General features: G+C 45.0%; 1 protein-coding gene across 1 annotated transcript in view; it reads left to right on the top strand.

The window, feature by feature from the left end:
• The window catches only part of LOC136867430 (endochitinase), a 274252-nt gene that overhangs the window by 200737 nt on the left and 57061 nt on the right, over window positions 1-16454 (top strand). Inside the window, exon 3 of the mRNA XM_067144633.2 lies at window positions 6515-6693. Coding sequence (XP_067000734.2) covers window positions 6515-6693 — 179 coding nt within the window. The remainder of the gene's footprint in view (window positions 1-6514; window positions 6694-16454) is intronic.

Raw genomic sequence — 16454 nt, forward strand, 5'->3', positions numbered from 1 at the left:
TATTTCCACCTCCACTGTAGTAATAAATACACACAATTCTGGTATCTTTGTGCTTGAACACGGAGCAAAGTTAAGACACGTCTGACCCCCACAAGACTCTTGATGATGACTGACTCGTGAGAAGCCACTAGTCGGGGAATATTGGCGCACTAAAATCGGCGTAGGAACACTAATTCTTGCCACTAAAAATCCCAACCAAAGGAATGCTGGGTACCTCCCAAACAAAGTTGCCAAAAACATGAAATGCCTTGTACACACAGACTGCATAAATTCTTGTTATTGCCATGATGCACCCTGACTCTAAAATTGTTCGTAATTTCTTTTACAATACAGTAGGCGTTAGTTGGACTATATCTTCTGCCGCGCTGATAAACCACTCTCCATGCGGGCAAGGGGTTCCCACTGCCGGTGATAACAAACATCTGGATACACAATATTCCAATCCATTTGCCACAAACCAATAAGTTAGTTCAAAATTACTATAATAATTACTGACATCTCCTCTTGATATAATCTTCCTTAAATATTGACAGGGATTAATTACAAGCCACATGTCATTTGGTCGCGCTAATTTTGAAATTATTTAAATGCAGCAATCTGATTGGAGCACATACTCCTCTGTTCATCTATATGGACGAGTTCATTCCAAAATAAGGGGATTCGGGTATCTAGAAACATGATTTTCCATCTCACTCACTCCTGCCAGTACTTTTCCACTCTAACTACGCAGTTCCAAAAGATGATGTAATAACAGGTGTCCCAATAATTTATTTTTAGCAGAGAAAGAAGCGTGTGTTCCTATCAAGGCTTCATTCTCACGAGCTAGCTACCAGAAATTTCCAATGCTGTCCCTTTGTTTAAGAACGCTGGCTATTACTATTTATTATCAAATATAATTATTAAAATGTTGCCAATCAGACTCATCTGATGGGTGCAATACCAATTTTCAAGAAAGAAGACAGGAAGAAATATGAAAATTACACAGGAGTGACACTGATACCTCATACAGTTAAGATCCTTGAAATAATCTTGGATAAACGAATAAGAGACAGAGCACTGTAGAGGGAAAATCGGCAGAACACCAGTATGGATTCAGAAGAGGCAGGTCCACATTTGACCCAATATTTACGTTGAGTCAAGTGATAGAATGTTATTGGGAATATGGAAAGGTCATGGTAGTAACGTTTATAGATGTTAAAAAGGCATATGACTGTGTCCCAAAGAATTTGGTATGGAAAACATTGACAGAGGCACAGTTGGGAATGAAACAATGCAGGTGGTAATAGCATTGTATCAAAATTGCGAAAGCTGTGTAATAACAAATGTGGGGTCAAACTAAATTGTTCAGAGTTGAGACAGGCTTAGGATGGGTAAGTGTATTGTCTCCTTTACTCTTCATTATCATCATGGATAGAATTATACATAATGTCAAGGACAAGATTATGGGCTAGTAAGTAAACTCTATGCTCTATGCTGATGACATCGTAGTTTGGGAAGATAATGAATGTGAAGTACAGACACAAGTTGATTTGTGGAATAAGGAGATAAGAAAATTTGGAATGGAGATTAGTACTGAGAAAAGCAAGGCTTTGATCATTACGAGAGGTAACAGAAAATCCAGGGGAGTGATAAAAATAGGAAATGAACCTCTTGAAGTATTAAAAAAATTTAATTTTTGGGCAGCATGGTGTCACGAGGTGAAAATTTGGATGGAGGAATTGATTTAAGAATACAGCAGTCTGCACGTTTCTTCCAGTGTTAGAGGGACATTGTATGGAATAAAGATGTGCCAATGAAGTAGAAGAAGGTTTCATACTCGTCCTATTATAATCCTACACTGACCTATGCTTCAGCAGCCTGGACGTTGACAGCGGAACCAAAGTAAAATACAAGCAGCTGAAATGAGGTTCTTGAGGAGCATACAGGGAAAGCCAAGATGAGATAGAATACGAAATTAGGAAATAAGGAGAAGCGTGGGAGTGTGTAAACTTCAAGCAAAGCGAAAATGGTTTGGAGACATGATGAGAACGCCAGGAGAGAGAATACCAAAGAGAACATTAATGGATACAGAGACTGCAAAGAGGCCTAGGGGACGGCCTAGAATGAGATGAAGGAACTCTATTGTGGATTATATTATAACTAGAGGAATCGATAGCAATGAAGTGCTAGAAGAGGGGTGGTGGAAAGATCCAGTAAGGTGGATGGCTTTGGTACACTACCCTACCCAGAGAGAATCTGGAAAAGGGAATGGATGAAGAAGAAGATAAAATATATTGGATACAATTTTGTAACAGATCTAGATACAAGTGAAATACCTTTGAATTCATTTTAAGCATGTGTGTGAATTGAATCTATGACAAGCCTGTGTACAGAGTGACTTTAAGGGCTTTCATGGCCTGTACGGAGACGATGATAAACTTATGCTATCAATAGATACTTACTATTTATGTTTAAAGATTGTTAGTTAATTGTGTGATGTTATAATCCTCTAACTGATCTCCATTTTCATGTTGTGCTGATTGTTGAACCGAGTATACAAATACTTCAAGTTCTCTACCCTAGCAAGATCCATTTACCGATTTGTTGCGGTATGATATATTTTGCCCATCCGGAAGGTGGGTGCTTCAAATAAATAAAGTTTGTGTGTTACCAAAAGTAATGGGGAAAAAAGTATTCATAGACTATGCGCTGAAAGACAAACTGCGTACTTTAAATGGCAAATTAAAAACTACATCCAAGCTGATAGGTAACAAATAATGTTAGGAGTTGAAGATATTGGGTTCAAAATTTCAAAACCTAATTCTCAACATATCTGTAAATACTGTCCTCTCGATAAATGCTACATAAAACAATGTTGTAAAGATCGAAATGATGAGCAGTATATCTTGAACTTACCAGGAATGATAACGGAAATATTTTCCGTCTTTAATTTTTGTTAAATTATTTCCTGCGCCCTACCATTGTTAATGTTAATTTTACCTAAGAACCCTTTGTAAGAAAGAGGGCAGATCTTTCATGCCTCATACATTTTTATCGTAGCAGAAAGGTTACCGGTCCGGATAGTTGACAAAATATTGTCTATCCCAAAGCGGACTGTGAGTGTGGCTAGACATGAGGCACACTCTAGGGGAGTTCCTTGGCTGAGTGGAACAGTTCTGAATATTGGTGGGGAGTAGCTGGAGATTTAAGATAAATATTTTATCTCGTCATTACTCTACCTCTTATTTATATACTGATAATTATTGGTGCTTGGAACATTGGTCCATCATCAAGTTAACGCAGAACCGCAGCTGAGGCGAGGCTAGGCCTTGGCCGGCAAGCTATCGCTTCCCGCCGGCAGGGCAATACGAGAGCAAGCTAGCGAGACTGCCTGATACATTTTAATACATTTAAAAAGTACTCATCCCCAATTTCTTGCCATGAGGAGCAGATTAGGTGTTTCGGCTCTTCAGTATCGGCTGTTACGCGAATTTACGCACCCACATAAGTGAAATCACGCTTCGTCTGAGAAGAGAATGAGATTGGGATCAATTTCTCCGTCATACGCTTTATTCAAAATCCATTCATTAAATCTAATCCTACAGGGTGAGTTGGCCGTGCGCGTAGAGGCGCGCGGCTGTGAGCTTGCATCCGGGAGATAGTAGGTTCGAATCCCACTATCGGCAGCCCTGAAGATAGTTTTCCGTGGTTTCCCATTTTCACACCAGGCAAATGCTGGGGCTGTACCTTAATTAAGGCCACGGCCGCTTCCTTCCAACTCCTAGGCCTTTCCTATCCCATCGTCTCCATAAGATCTATATGTGTCGGTGCGACGTAAAGCCCCTAGCAAAAAAAAAAATCTAATCCTACACACACCATTACCCACTTATACGTCACCTTCTTCGCTTCCTAAGACTGATGTTTCCCGTTTCACGAACTAACAAGTCTATGAATCGTCCGACGACTTGGAACTCGAATACCTGGAATATTTCTCTCAAAATAATCCCTTAACAGCACGAAGGTAATTTGTACGAACATTCGAATCGTAAATGAACACTCGATATGGAATAGAATAATTGAAGACCTCTCCGCAATAAGGATGTAAACAACAAATCATTTTTTTTACAATTTGTTTTACATCGCACCGAAACAGATAGATCTTATGGCGACGATGGGATAGGAAAGGCCTGGGAGTGGGAAGGAAGCGAGCGTGGCCTTGATTAAGGAATAGCCCCATTATTTGCCTCGTGTGAAAACGGGAAACCACGGAAAACCATCTTCAGGGCTGCCGACAGTGGGGTTCGAACCCACTATCTTCCGGATGTAAGCTCACAGCTGCGCGCCCCTAACCGCACCGCTAACTCACCCGGTAGCAATTTTTCAAGAGAGAAGAAAATTATGTTTGCGTTTCATTTCATGGTACCACATTGCTCGAACCAACTGCATATGCAAGTACACAAATGAGTTCATCTATTATAAACAATGTTTTACTGTTATAAATTAAGGCTTTAAAATAATGTGTGAATTGGAAGCGACACCATGGAAAATAATCTGCAAGTTGAAGAAAGTCGCCAGATATGGGGAGGTTTTTCAACAGTGCTCATATCAACCACAAGACGTCACACAGCAATTCTGAATGTATCACCATTGTAAACACCAAGGAATATATTTTGCCTATTAAAAATATGAGTATGTTTTATGGTGTAAAATTCTCTGAGATTAATCATCATCATCATCATCATCATCATCTGTTTACCCTCCAGGTTCGGTTTTTCCCTCGGACTCAGCGAGGGATCCCGCCTCTACCGCCTCAAGGGCAGTGGCTCTTGGTCGGGGATACAACTGGGGAGTATGACCAGTACTTCGCCCAGGCGGCCTCACCTGCTATGCTGAACAGGGGCCTTGTGGAGGGATGGGAAGATTGGAAGGGATAGGCAAGGAAGAGGGAAGGAAGCGGCCGTGGCCTTAAGTTAGGTACCATCCCGGCATTCACCTGGAGGAGAAGTGGGAAACCACGGAAAACCACTTCCAGGATGGCTGAGGTGGGAATCGAACCCACCTCTACTCAGTTGACCTCCCGAGGCTGAGGGGACCCCGTTCCAGCCCTCGTACCACTTTTCAAATTTCGTGACAGAGCCGGGAATCGAACCCGGGCCTCCGGGGGTGGCAGCTAATCACACTAACCACTACACCACAGAGGCGGACGGAATATATTTTGCATATTAAAAATATGAGTATGTTTTATGGTGTAAAATTCTCTGAGATTAATGATAGTTTAAAAAGTGTTCTTTTCCCATATTGGGGTTCGTGAAATGTGAAGGTGTCAAATTTCGACGATCTTATTTGTAACAGATCTACTGAATATAATAAGTTATATAATTCATTATGACAAAGTAATGAAACCATGAAATGATCTAATTTTTAAAACATTCGAAAAAGGAACACTGTAACATATAAAATAGTCCTTCCATATAGTTTCCTAGTCTTACGTTTGTATATAACAGAAGATAAATCCTGTTCTTGCACTTGGGATACAAATGATGGCAAATAATATTAGAATAATAATACAAATAACAATAACATTGTCAAGAAAATATTTCAAAATATAGAGATGATTTCGTCTCTGGCCTTTATTTGAATGATGTATTACACCTGGTGGTGAAACAACACAAGCACTGTCCACCATCTTGACTGATGCTCCATCCTTACACCACGGAGGACAAAGTTCTGCTTGAAGTTCAAATGTAGGACATAAGATGACACCCTATTTCCACTGAAATATTATTTCTCAGAAATTTCTTGGTTGCATCCTTATTCCGGTGAGTTCTTCCATTAGGCATACTATTATTAGCCTATTTTTATTTATTTATTCTCACTTCATCTTGCACACAAGTGTTGCTCTCTCTGAAGCATGAAACAAACTGCGTTGCGAGACAAAGCAAGAACCGGTAGCGGCCAGAGGGTTTCTTGCCTCCCGCGCAACTCTCTCAGCTTAGTCCCTGCCAGCCGCCACTCCGGTTCCGAATTAATTGGATGACAAAGTAATATTTCAGTTTTTCGTGCTAAGGAGGCTCTGATGGGAATGAGGAGTTTACCTACTGAACAGAATATAGCAAAGAAATCTTCACCGCTGTCTGTGGCCAGGTCACTCCAGCACAACACTTCGCATTGGTAGATCGCAAGGGTAGTAGTGTTCATGAATGATGACTCTCAGTTTAAGGTTAAGATGGTGGTGGTGATTTTTGTTTTAAAAGAAAGTACAACTAGATTTAGGTTAAGAGTCTACTTACTAAGGAGTTTAACCTTTTACAGGCCTCGCACTTGGTTTACAGCCACTAATCAAATTGCTTTTCTCCATTTATCTGAACCTTCTATACGGCCGACCTGTAGAAGAAATGCACGATAAGTAGTATTTTAAAAAATAATTGTGTTTATTCCTGCAATAAGCCATATTTTCAAAATTTGTTATAATTCACCTTGTTATGGAGTAACTTTGTGTTCCTCTTTTAAGTTTTAATATAGTAATTATGTGCAGGAGGCCTGGCGGGTCAGCGAGGTCGTGTATCCTGTTACTTCGAAAGCTGGGCTAACAAGAGAAAGGGCGATGCTCGCTATACCATAGATGACATTCCTGGAGACGTGTGCACACATATCATCTACTCCTTTGTTGGAGTTGATAACGACACATGGGAGATTCTACAGCTTGATCCTGAGGTAAGAAAATCTGGTTCACCATACTGTCATTTCTGACAATTTCTACTCTTTTTTTATATTATCTGTGGCGATTACACATATCATTATGGAATCGCATAGGTACAAGTACTCTTGTGGGAAGTCACTAGTAATCTTATTATTCGACCAACCAAGCAATATTGAGGCAAAGAGAGGACACGCAATGTTTGATACTGTCACTGAGATGATATAGATGTTGATTACCATAGGGAATCTGAAATATTTGTCCCGAATGAGTAAATTTATATTACCAATATAAATAGTCCGTTATTGGACATTATAAAATTTCCAGCTAACTCATTCCTGGTTGCCAGCGTTTCGCCCTCGTGTGCTAGGATGGGCTCATCAGTTGGTACCTAGCACACCTACCAAGACGCTGGTTAGTGCATACCCTGGGGGCTACTACTACTAAACGTTTTCATTCCTCCCCTGAAGGGGGAGGCGGGTCTCTTAGACGGTTACGCCGTCTCTCAGGCCGGGAGACTTGTTACGGTGAAGATGTGCGGAGAAGGTGAGAGGGTGGGCGGCCGTGGCCTACACAATGAACTGTCCCGGCATTTGCCTTAGTGCAGGAGAATGGAAAACCACGGAAAACCATTCTCAGGACAGCCGAAGTGTGGGACCAGGTGAGAAGTGCAGCAGTGTGCCCCAGGCCCGTCTCCTGAATGCAGAGACGTAGAGCCACGGTAGAGCCGTGGCCACCTTTCCTCTGCTCGGTTGGCCGGTCAGAGTACAGAGCTTATGGGACAACAACCCACTCTGCATCTACCGACCCCGTTGAGGCCTCTGCGTAGGCTACTTGGAGCCACCGGCAATGCAAATGCACTATGAGAGACTTTGTCTCTTTACCAAAAATTGGTGCCTACTTGGCTATCAGATGATATAGATGTTGAATGATATAGATGTTGATTCCCATAGGGAATCTGAAATATTTGTCCCGAATGAGTAAATTTATAATACCAATATAAATAGTCCGTTATTTGACATTATAAATTTTCCAGCTAACTCATTCCTGGTTGCCAGCGTTTCACTCTCGTGTGCTAGGTTGGGTTCATCAGTTGGTACCTAGCACACCTACTAAACGCTGGCAAGTGCATACCGTGGAGTCTGTCTGTCTGTCTGTCGAGAAGTTTCCATTCCCCGCCCGTCGGGCGGGGTGGGCCCCCTAGATCGTTACGCGATCTCTCGGGCCGAGAGAAGTGAAGAGATCTGGGAGGTGTGAGAAATTAAGAAGGTGGGGAATGCGAATTGATATTAGGTGGAGAAGTGATGAGGGCCTCTTGGCTGAGGAGATGTGGGTTAGGGAGTAGTGAAGGTTCAAACTGGAGTTCCGATGTGTGAGACGAAGAGGTGAAGGGTGGCTGAGATGTTACATAAGGAGGTGGTGAAAAGTCGGAGTAGGTCAGCTGTTAGAGGTGATGGGATGAAGGAGGTCGTTGAAGGAGAGGGTGGACTGACTTGTGGTGGAGGTCGATGTGGGGAGGGGGAGGCAGTTCGGGGGCGATGACGTGAGGTGTGTAAGGGTGTGGGAGGGGAGCGAGAAAGTTGCACGGTGAGTTGTCGACTATAGAGGCGTGCGCCATTGGTGATGAGGCGTTGGACTTCCTCTTCAGTTTGCAGGTGAAGACGGACTAAATATGTTGTTTCCGAGGAATTCCAGATGCGGAAGGCTCGCCGACAGGGATACCTTCGTGGTTAAGCTCGTGGATGACGTCTCTGTCAGAAATGAGGGGATCCACGCCGCGGAGAACACAACTATACATGATGCTGCGGGCTGGTTGTAGCTGAGGCGATGGTAATTGTTGTGCGGCATCTGCTTGAGGCGGTGGCTGCGTTGCTGGTGGTGTCGTAGAGCTTTCTTCGGCGGTGGTTGGCGAGTGGTTAAAGTAGCGGGGAGGGATATAAAGAAAACTGAGTGGATCAGGATATGTTGACTGAGGAAGTGTCGAAGTAACAATCGGTGAAGTGTGGGAGGACGTAACAGTTGTAATAGGAATGGGAAGAAAGGTAAAAGTGGAGGTCGTGGTTGCAGTGGTAGTGGTGGTGGTCATGATGGGGAGGCTAACTTCCAGTGCGGAGTCGGCCTGTATCCTTTATTAGGTTGGCGGGGAGCTGACAGTAGAGCTGAATAGCCACCCAGCCGATCAATAATGAAGAAATGTTGCGTCGGAGGTCGGAGACGTCCAGTTGCAAAGAGATAATCGAGAAGACCCCGTGGAGGCCACTACGTAGACTACTTGGAGCAACTGGCAGTGCCGATGCACTATGAGAGTCTTTGTCTCTTTACCAAAAATTGATGCCTGGTTGGCTATCAGATGATATACAGGGTGTTAGGTGTATACGTGCAGATATTAAGCTAGTCGGCTAAGAAAAATACATCTAATAATATATGCTATGTACTTTTTACCTTGTCCTATTAGTTTGCCCATAACTGAGCCAAATATTTCAGGACCTAATGTGTTTTGAACGGCCGTAGCAGGATACGCCAGTGATGTCATTCTGTCCACGCGTAGCGGAAGTACAGTAGCCGAGTATAGGGCTTGTTGAACCTGTTTCTTATCGCAGGCCAACACATGTTGTTGTGCACTTCCCCTAATGGCTTGGCAAGTAGAAGAGGATGACTCACGTGCCAGGTCACTTGCTGTACTCGAAAACCGGTGTAGGGTACTCTGTGTGAAAAGTACACAGAATCCTTACAGTGACGTCGAACAGTAAGTACCGATAGGTAAAATGATGACTGTAATGGACCCGTTTAATTAGAACTTCCGTAAAAATAATATTATTACTACTACTACTACTACTGCTACTACTACTACTAATAATAATAATAATAATATCTTTACGTTCCACTAACTAATTTTCACGGTTTTCGGAGACGCTGAAATGCCAGAATTTTTTTATCGCAGTATTTTTTAATGCAAATAAATCTACAGACACGAGACTGACATATTTGAGCACCTTCAAATACCACCGGACTGAGCCAAGACCAAGCCTCCCAAGTTGGGTTCAGAAGGCCAGCACTTTACGCAGTGCTGCACCAATCATCTTGCCGGGCTGAGTGGCTCAGACGGTTGAGGCACTGGCCTTCTGAGTCCAGTCTTGACAAGGTGCTCAAATACGTCAGCCTTGTGTCAGTAGATTTACTGGTACGTGAAGAACTCCTATGGTACTAAATTCCTGCAAATCCGCGTCTCCGAAAACCGTGAAAAGTAGTTAGTGGGACGTAAAGCCAATGACATTATTATCATCATCTTACCTGCACAGTTCATAGGGGTATCTTACCTGGAGTTCCTCATAGGTACGTTATTAGAGCTTTCAGAGGACGCTCCGTTTCGACTACGCCGAAACATGTGGTTTTTACACGATGGTCCACCACCTGATATAAGCCGCTTACTGCGTGATCATTTGGATCAGTCGTTTGGTCTATGGCGAATAGGACGACATGGACCCATCAATTGGCCCGCCAGATCTCCAATGGATATTACGGAAGACTGGATTCGGAGAAGTGATTTTCTTTTGTTAGTTGCTTTACGTCGCACCAACACAGAGAGGTCTTATGGCGACAATCGGACAAGAAAGGCCTAGGAATGGTAAGAAAGTGGTCGTGGCCTTAATTAAGGTTCAACCCCCGCAATGCCTGTTGTGAACTTGGGAAACCACGGAAAACCATCTTCAGGGCTGCCGACAATGGGGTTCGAAGCCGCAATCTCCCGGATGCGAGCTCACAGCTGTGCGCTCCTAACCGCATGGCCAACTCGCCGGGTACGGAGAAGTGAAGCCTGCAGAGTAGTCCAGGGAGGTCACTTGAACAATTGCTACGTGTTTCACATTGGTATGTCAGATGTTACACCATTTCTGCAGCATATTGAGTTGGGAGTTCAGTTCTCAATCGATGTAGTATTTTGAGTCTCGATAGTTCGATATTCTCATAAATCCGAGCAGAAAAATTGAAGTACCGATAACAAAAATTATAAATCTAGAGTTTCAGTTCGCGATTGCCTTGTACGTGGCGCAAGCTGAACACAACACACGGAAGACGTGCTTGTTAAAACGCTAGATATTGACCTTGAACACAGCATGGCAGTTCTTCATTCTACACTGTACTGGTTTGGGTACATTGCGTGCGTGTGTCTGTTGATGTGCATGTTTGATGTTTATACACAAAACCTGTTTGTCACACTTTGTCCTCTAGTGCTAACCACAATACGAATATACACCTGACTCATCGCAAAGAGACCTGGTTCTGGTCTTACGCATACTATCCTGTAGTAAACTACTGTGAGCGATGTAGGCACGGGTGAAGTACATTTCATCTTGTTTCCTCCTACACCACGCATATTTTACTATTTTCTTCCCTGCCTTTCAGCTCCTAATGACTTGTTAATAATAATACCGGTAATGTTATTTGCTTTACGTCCCACTAACTACTCTTACTGTTTCTGGAGGCGCTGAGGTGCTGTAATTTAGTCCCGCAGGAGTTCTTTTTACGCGCCAGTAAATCTACCGACACGAGGCTGACTTATTTGAGCATCTTCGAATACCATCGGACTGAGCCAAGATCGAGCCTGCCAAGTTGGGGTCAGAAGGCCAGCGCCTCAACCGTCTGAGCCACTCTGCCCAGCAGCAAAAAATATTATTATTATTATTATTATTATTATTATTATTATTATTATTATTATTATTATTATTATCGGGCGAGTTGGCCGTGCGGTTAGAGACGCATAGCTGAGAGCTTGCATCCCGGAGATAATGGGTTCGAATCCCACTGTCGGCAGCCCAGAAGATGGTTTTCCGTGGTTTCCCATTTTCACACCAGGCAAATGCTAGGGCTGTACCTTAATTAAGGCCACGGCCGCCTCCTTCCAACTCCTAGGCCTTTGCTATCCCATCGTCCTATAAGACCTATCTGTATCGGTGCGTCGCACCGACACAGATAGGTTTTATGACGACAGATATAACTAAGGACTAGGATCGGGAAGGAAGCAACCGTGGTCTTAATTAAGGTACAGCCCTAGCATTTGCCTGGTGTGAACATGAAAAACCACGGAAAAACATCTTTAAAGCTGCCGACAGAGGGATTCGAAGCCAGTACATCCCGAATATTGGATACTGTTCGAACTTTGGCGACTGCTACTATCAAGCTCGGTGATGATTTAAGAGTGGATTTCTGCCGCTGGTTAATTGATCAAGCACTCAATCCAGAATTTCTGTCAAGTGTATTAGTGACACATGAGGCAATTTTTATAGAAGGAGTGTTTAATATTTAGTATACCAAGGCAACCTCTAGCACCGGCTCTCAATTAATATCTGGATGGATGCAGTGGGAAGTCTGTCTCTTTGACCAATCGTCTTTTTATTAGCGTTATTTTGCTTTACGTCCCACATACAATTTATACCGTTTTCTGAGACGCTGAGGTGACGAAATTTCATATCGCAGGAGTTCATTTACGTGCCAGTATTTCTACGACACGAGACTGGCGTATGTGTGCCCCATCAAATATCATCAGACTGAGCCAAGATTGAACCTGCCAAGTTGGAGGTCGGAAGATAAGGACCCCAACGGTCTCAGACACTCAGACCGGTACCAATCACCTTACTTGCATAAATTTGATCGGTGTAGCTTTCCTTATGGTGACGATGGGACGGGAAAGGGCTAGTATCGGAAAGGAAGCGATAGTGGCATTCATGACGTTACAGCCCCAGCATTTGCCTGGTGTGAACATGGAAAACCACGGTAAACCACCTTTAGGGCTGCCGAAAGAGGGGTTGGAACCTACTATATCCCACTCATGAGCTGTGGAATATCCCCATTCAATAGGACAAGGCAGTTTCCAGCACCGGTTCTAATTAATATCAGGATGGGTGTAGTTGGAGGTCGGTTACATCTTTTTATTAATGTTATCTTACTCCTGTACAGTAGATACAGTACGTTACTGGACCTTTCAGATGACGTGTCGCTTCGACTACGCCGAACCACGTGGATTTTACACGATGGTGCAAACATTTCCTCAACGGTAGACAGGACGATGTGGAACTATCAATTGGCCAGCCCTTATTCCAGTGGATTGTTATGCCTGGGGGGACATGAGAAACAAAGTATACCGAACTGAGGTAACCACTTCAGATGACCTCCGTGAACGTATGTTTAAGCACCAGAGGATATTCTGAACCACAATGGTGTCTTGGCTCGAATGACAAGTTGCTTTACGTCGCACCGACACAGATAGGTATTATAGCGATGACGGGGCAGGTATGAGTTAGGAGTGGGAAGGAAGCAACCATGGCCTTAATTAAGGTACAGCCCCAGCATTTGCCTCGTGTGAAAATGGGAAACCACGGAAAACCATCTTCAGGGCTACCGACAGTGGGGTACGAACCCACTATCTCCCGAATACTGGATACTGGTAGCACTTAAGCGACTGCAGCTATCGAGCTCGGTGTACCAGTAAATATACCGACACGAGGCTGACGTATTTGAACACCTTCAAATACCACTGCACGGGGCCAGGTTCGAACATGCGAAGTTGGAGTCAAAAGGCTGGCACCTCAACCGTTTTAGCCACTCAACCAGGCAGGAAGCACGAAATGTAGGTACGTTTAATTTACTTAGTTGTATATGTCCATTTTTCGTTTGAAACAAAACGTTCGATGTGCTTCGATAATTCAATTCTGATTCTACTCATATGGATATCCTATGCCATGCATTTGTTCGTTGGCGCAAGGAACTGTCTTCCTTCTTCTACCTTTACGCAATGCACAACGGGGATCGTACCGCATTTCACGTCCCGGCGTGCGTATCCCAACACGCTCGTACAGGTCGCGCACCGACACAGGTTTTCAGGTCATTTCCATACTCACTAGACCACAGGGCTGACGACCACAGATATCCCTATCCCCTAAAGGACGTAACAGCAAATGAACCAGTATTAACGCTGAGAATTCAATACATCTCCAGGGTCCGAAACCGATAACTAGTGTTGTCTGAAACCCCTAAGACGGAAACTAAATACTAACAACAACAAACCAGTCTGGCGATAATGTAACGTAACATGTTGTAGACTGGTAGCCTTCAGCTGTTACCGTAGGTCAGTTGCTCGTAAACATAAAACCAGTTTGGCAAGTATATTACGTAACATCTCGTGGCATTGAATAGGGAGCGCTCAGCTGTCACAGTAGTACATTTGCTCTTAAACATAAACAGAACAGAAACCAGTTTGGCAGGGATGGTGCGTGACTTGCCTGTTATCAAAGGAAAGCTATTCATTCACAAGAACAAGGCATACTACCTATTCTAAAAACATCGTACCCCTTTGCTCTCGAAAATAACTTCCGAGGATTACTAAAAGTTTGATATATAGTGGTTCGTCACATCGTTCTCTATTGCTACAATAAATATCTGCACGTATACACCTAACACCCTGTAGATGTTGATTCCCATAGGGAATCTGAAATATTTGTCCCGAATGAGTAAATTTATAATACCAATATAAATAGTCTGTTATTGGACATTATAAATTTTACAGCTTCAGCCATCTTGGGTTAGGAGTCTGGAGATCGCGTTCGCTAAGTCCCCTAGCCATGGGAGTGATAGGGTCGCAGCCATTAATTTGGCTATCGTAACTCCGGTGGTTATGATCGCGGTTAAGTTCAAGTTCAGGAAGACGTTTTTCAGAATTTCGTAATCTTTTCCTTGAACACCCTTCCTGCCATGTTTCCTTCTGGCTGCTGCACCTGTAATGGTGTTTCAGGTGTAGGTGGTGAGATGGGTGAGACTGGTGCTGTGCTGGGGGCGGGAGATGGGGGCGGTGCGGCATGTGCTGGTTTGTTGGCGGCAGGTACCCTGCCGGGGATGGAGCTGGCCTTGGGCGGGCCCTGTGGCAGCTCGGGGGGAACTTGCTTGGGCTTAACCTGCCTTTCGTTTATTGTATGGGGCTGTGCCTTCTTTCTAATATTGCTGGAGGTTTTGCCTTGGACGGTGGTAGGGGCTGGTTTGGCTGAGGGCCCGGGGTTGTGTTTAACCGCCATCCGTGTGGGTTAAAAATTTAGAATGCCTCCGCCTGATGGGCCTTGGTTGCCGGACGGGCCTTGTTTTTGGTCCTTTTTGCCTGAAGGGCCTGCGGGACCTGAAAGGTCCTTTTTGCCTGAGAGGCCTGATTTCTTCTTGCGTGAAGCGTCTGTGCCTGAAGGGCCTGCTTGGGCTTTAGGGTCGCCACGCTTGTCACCCTTTGGTCCTTTGCCTTGATAGGCGGCTTCGAAGTCCCTGCGGCTGGGGCAGTCCTTAAAATTAGCCGCGTGTTTCACCCCGAAGTAAGCGCACTTAGAGTACGCTGCCGTGGGTGCAGTCGCGAGGCAAGTGTGAGGCGGCGCATCTGCGACATCTGGGCTCCAGTTGGCAGGCCGCCCCTGGATGGCCATGCCTCTGACACACTCCACATTGGGGGCCAGTGGCTGGTGGGCGGTATGGCTCGACTGACACCAGCATATTCGCGAGCATCCGCATCTTCCGCAGATTGTCCGCTCCTGGGGTGTCCGCCACGGCAACTAGCAATTGGTTGCCTTTAGCTGGCCTATTCCCTGTTCTCATCCGCACTACGGAGAATGCGGGGAAATCCTGCGTTTTCATAGCTAGCTGGATTTCGTCCGCAATACCTCCGTTTATTGGGATCCTCACTACGAATCGCTTCATCGTGCTGTTGGGCAATACTTTTACAAAATTAATATTCAGCCCTTTTAGCACTCCGATAGCAATTTCGTAGCTCTCAAAGCTCGCCATGTGCGTCTATTCTCGGCCTAGAGAAGTAATAATTTCTCTGTTCATGCGGTAGCTTTTTTAGGAGCTCCATTTCCAGCGTCTTCGTGTTAGTAGTGTATACAGTAAGGGGTTGGGAGTTGACCCCTTACGGGTGCTTGGTTTCGTTTGTTGTGGTGGTTGAGATGGACTCTGCCGATTCTGCCTCTTGTGTGTGGTGAACTGTGGCTGGGTTGAGCCGATATATGTTTCTGTGGTACTATCGGCTCGGGTACTTGGTTTACGTACCCCGCTTTTCTGAGCCTTGCGGCTCAGGGGCTGGGTTTCTTTGCCTTTCCACTTCCCCCTCTTCCTCCCTTTAGCCACCCCGAAGCCGTCACCCTGGTTTCCCGACTGGGTGGCTGGGACCACGGGATCGGTCACCCCGTACTCGCGGAGTTTCTCTCCCTCAGAGCTTTCGGACTGGGCCTCCCGGGATGTACCTGATAGGTCCATCACCAGTTGAGCCTCGTCCGAGTCTGAGTCCGATTTCTTCGTTCGCACGGGTGGGTGTTGGACTTTAGTTGGCGCTATCCGCCGAGACCGTTTCTTCCTTTTCCTTCCCTTGTGCGCTGCCTCTTCGCTCAGGTTGGCGGAACTGGGTCCCGCCTTCGCGGCGTCTGACTGCCTGACCACTGGGTTGGGTTTAAGAGTGCGGTTTTTGTTGGGGGGAGAGGTAGCCTCCAGTTTATGTTGCTCCTCAGTCGCTGGCTCAGTGGAGTCGTGCAACTGTTCCTTCCCGTGTTCAGGTTCCGGCACTTCGGGGCTTAGCCCCGATTCCCGTTCCCCTTTACACAACGTCGCCCACTCCAGTTCGCTCTCCAGGCGCCGCCTGCTCTTGTTTTGGGGGTCAGTTCGGTAGCTGGCCTGCCAAGTGGGGAGCGGCTGCACCGATATGTGCGATCTGGCGGGTACTGACGGGGTGATGAATGGAGTTGTCGTGATGGTGATTGTG

This window comes from Anabrus simplex, chromosome 3 (assembly GCF_040414725.1).
Source record: "Anabrus simplex isolate iqAnaSimp1 chromosome 3, ASM4041472v1, whole genome shotgun sequence".
NCBI classification, from domain to species: Eukaryota; Metazoa; Arthropoda; class Insecta; order Orthoptera; family Tettigoniidae; genus Anabrus; species Anabrus simplex.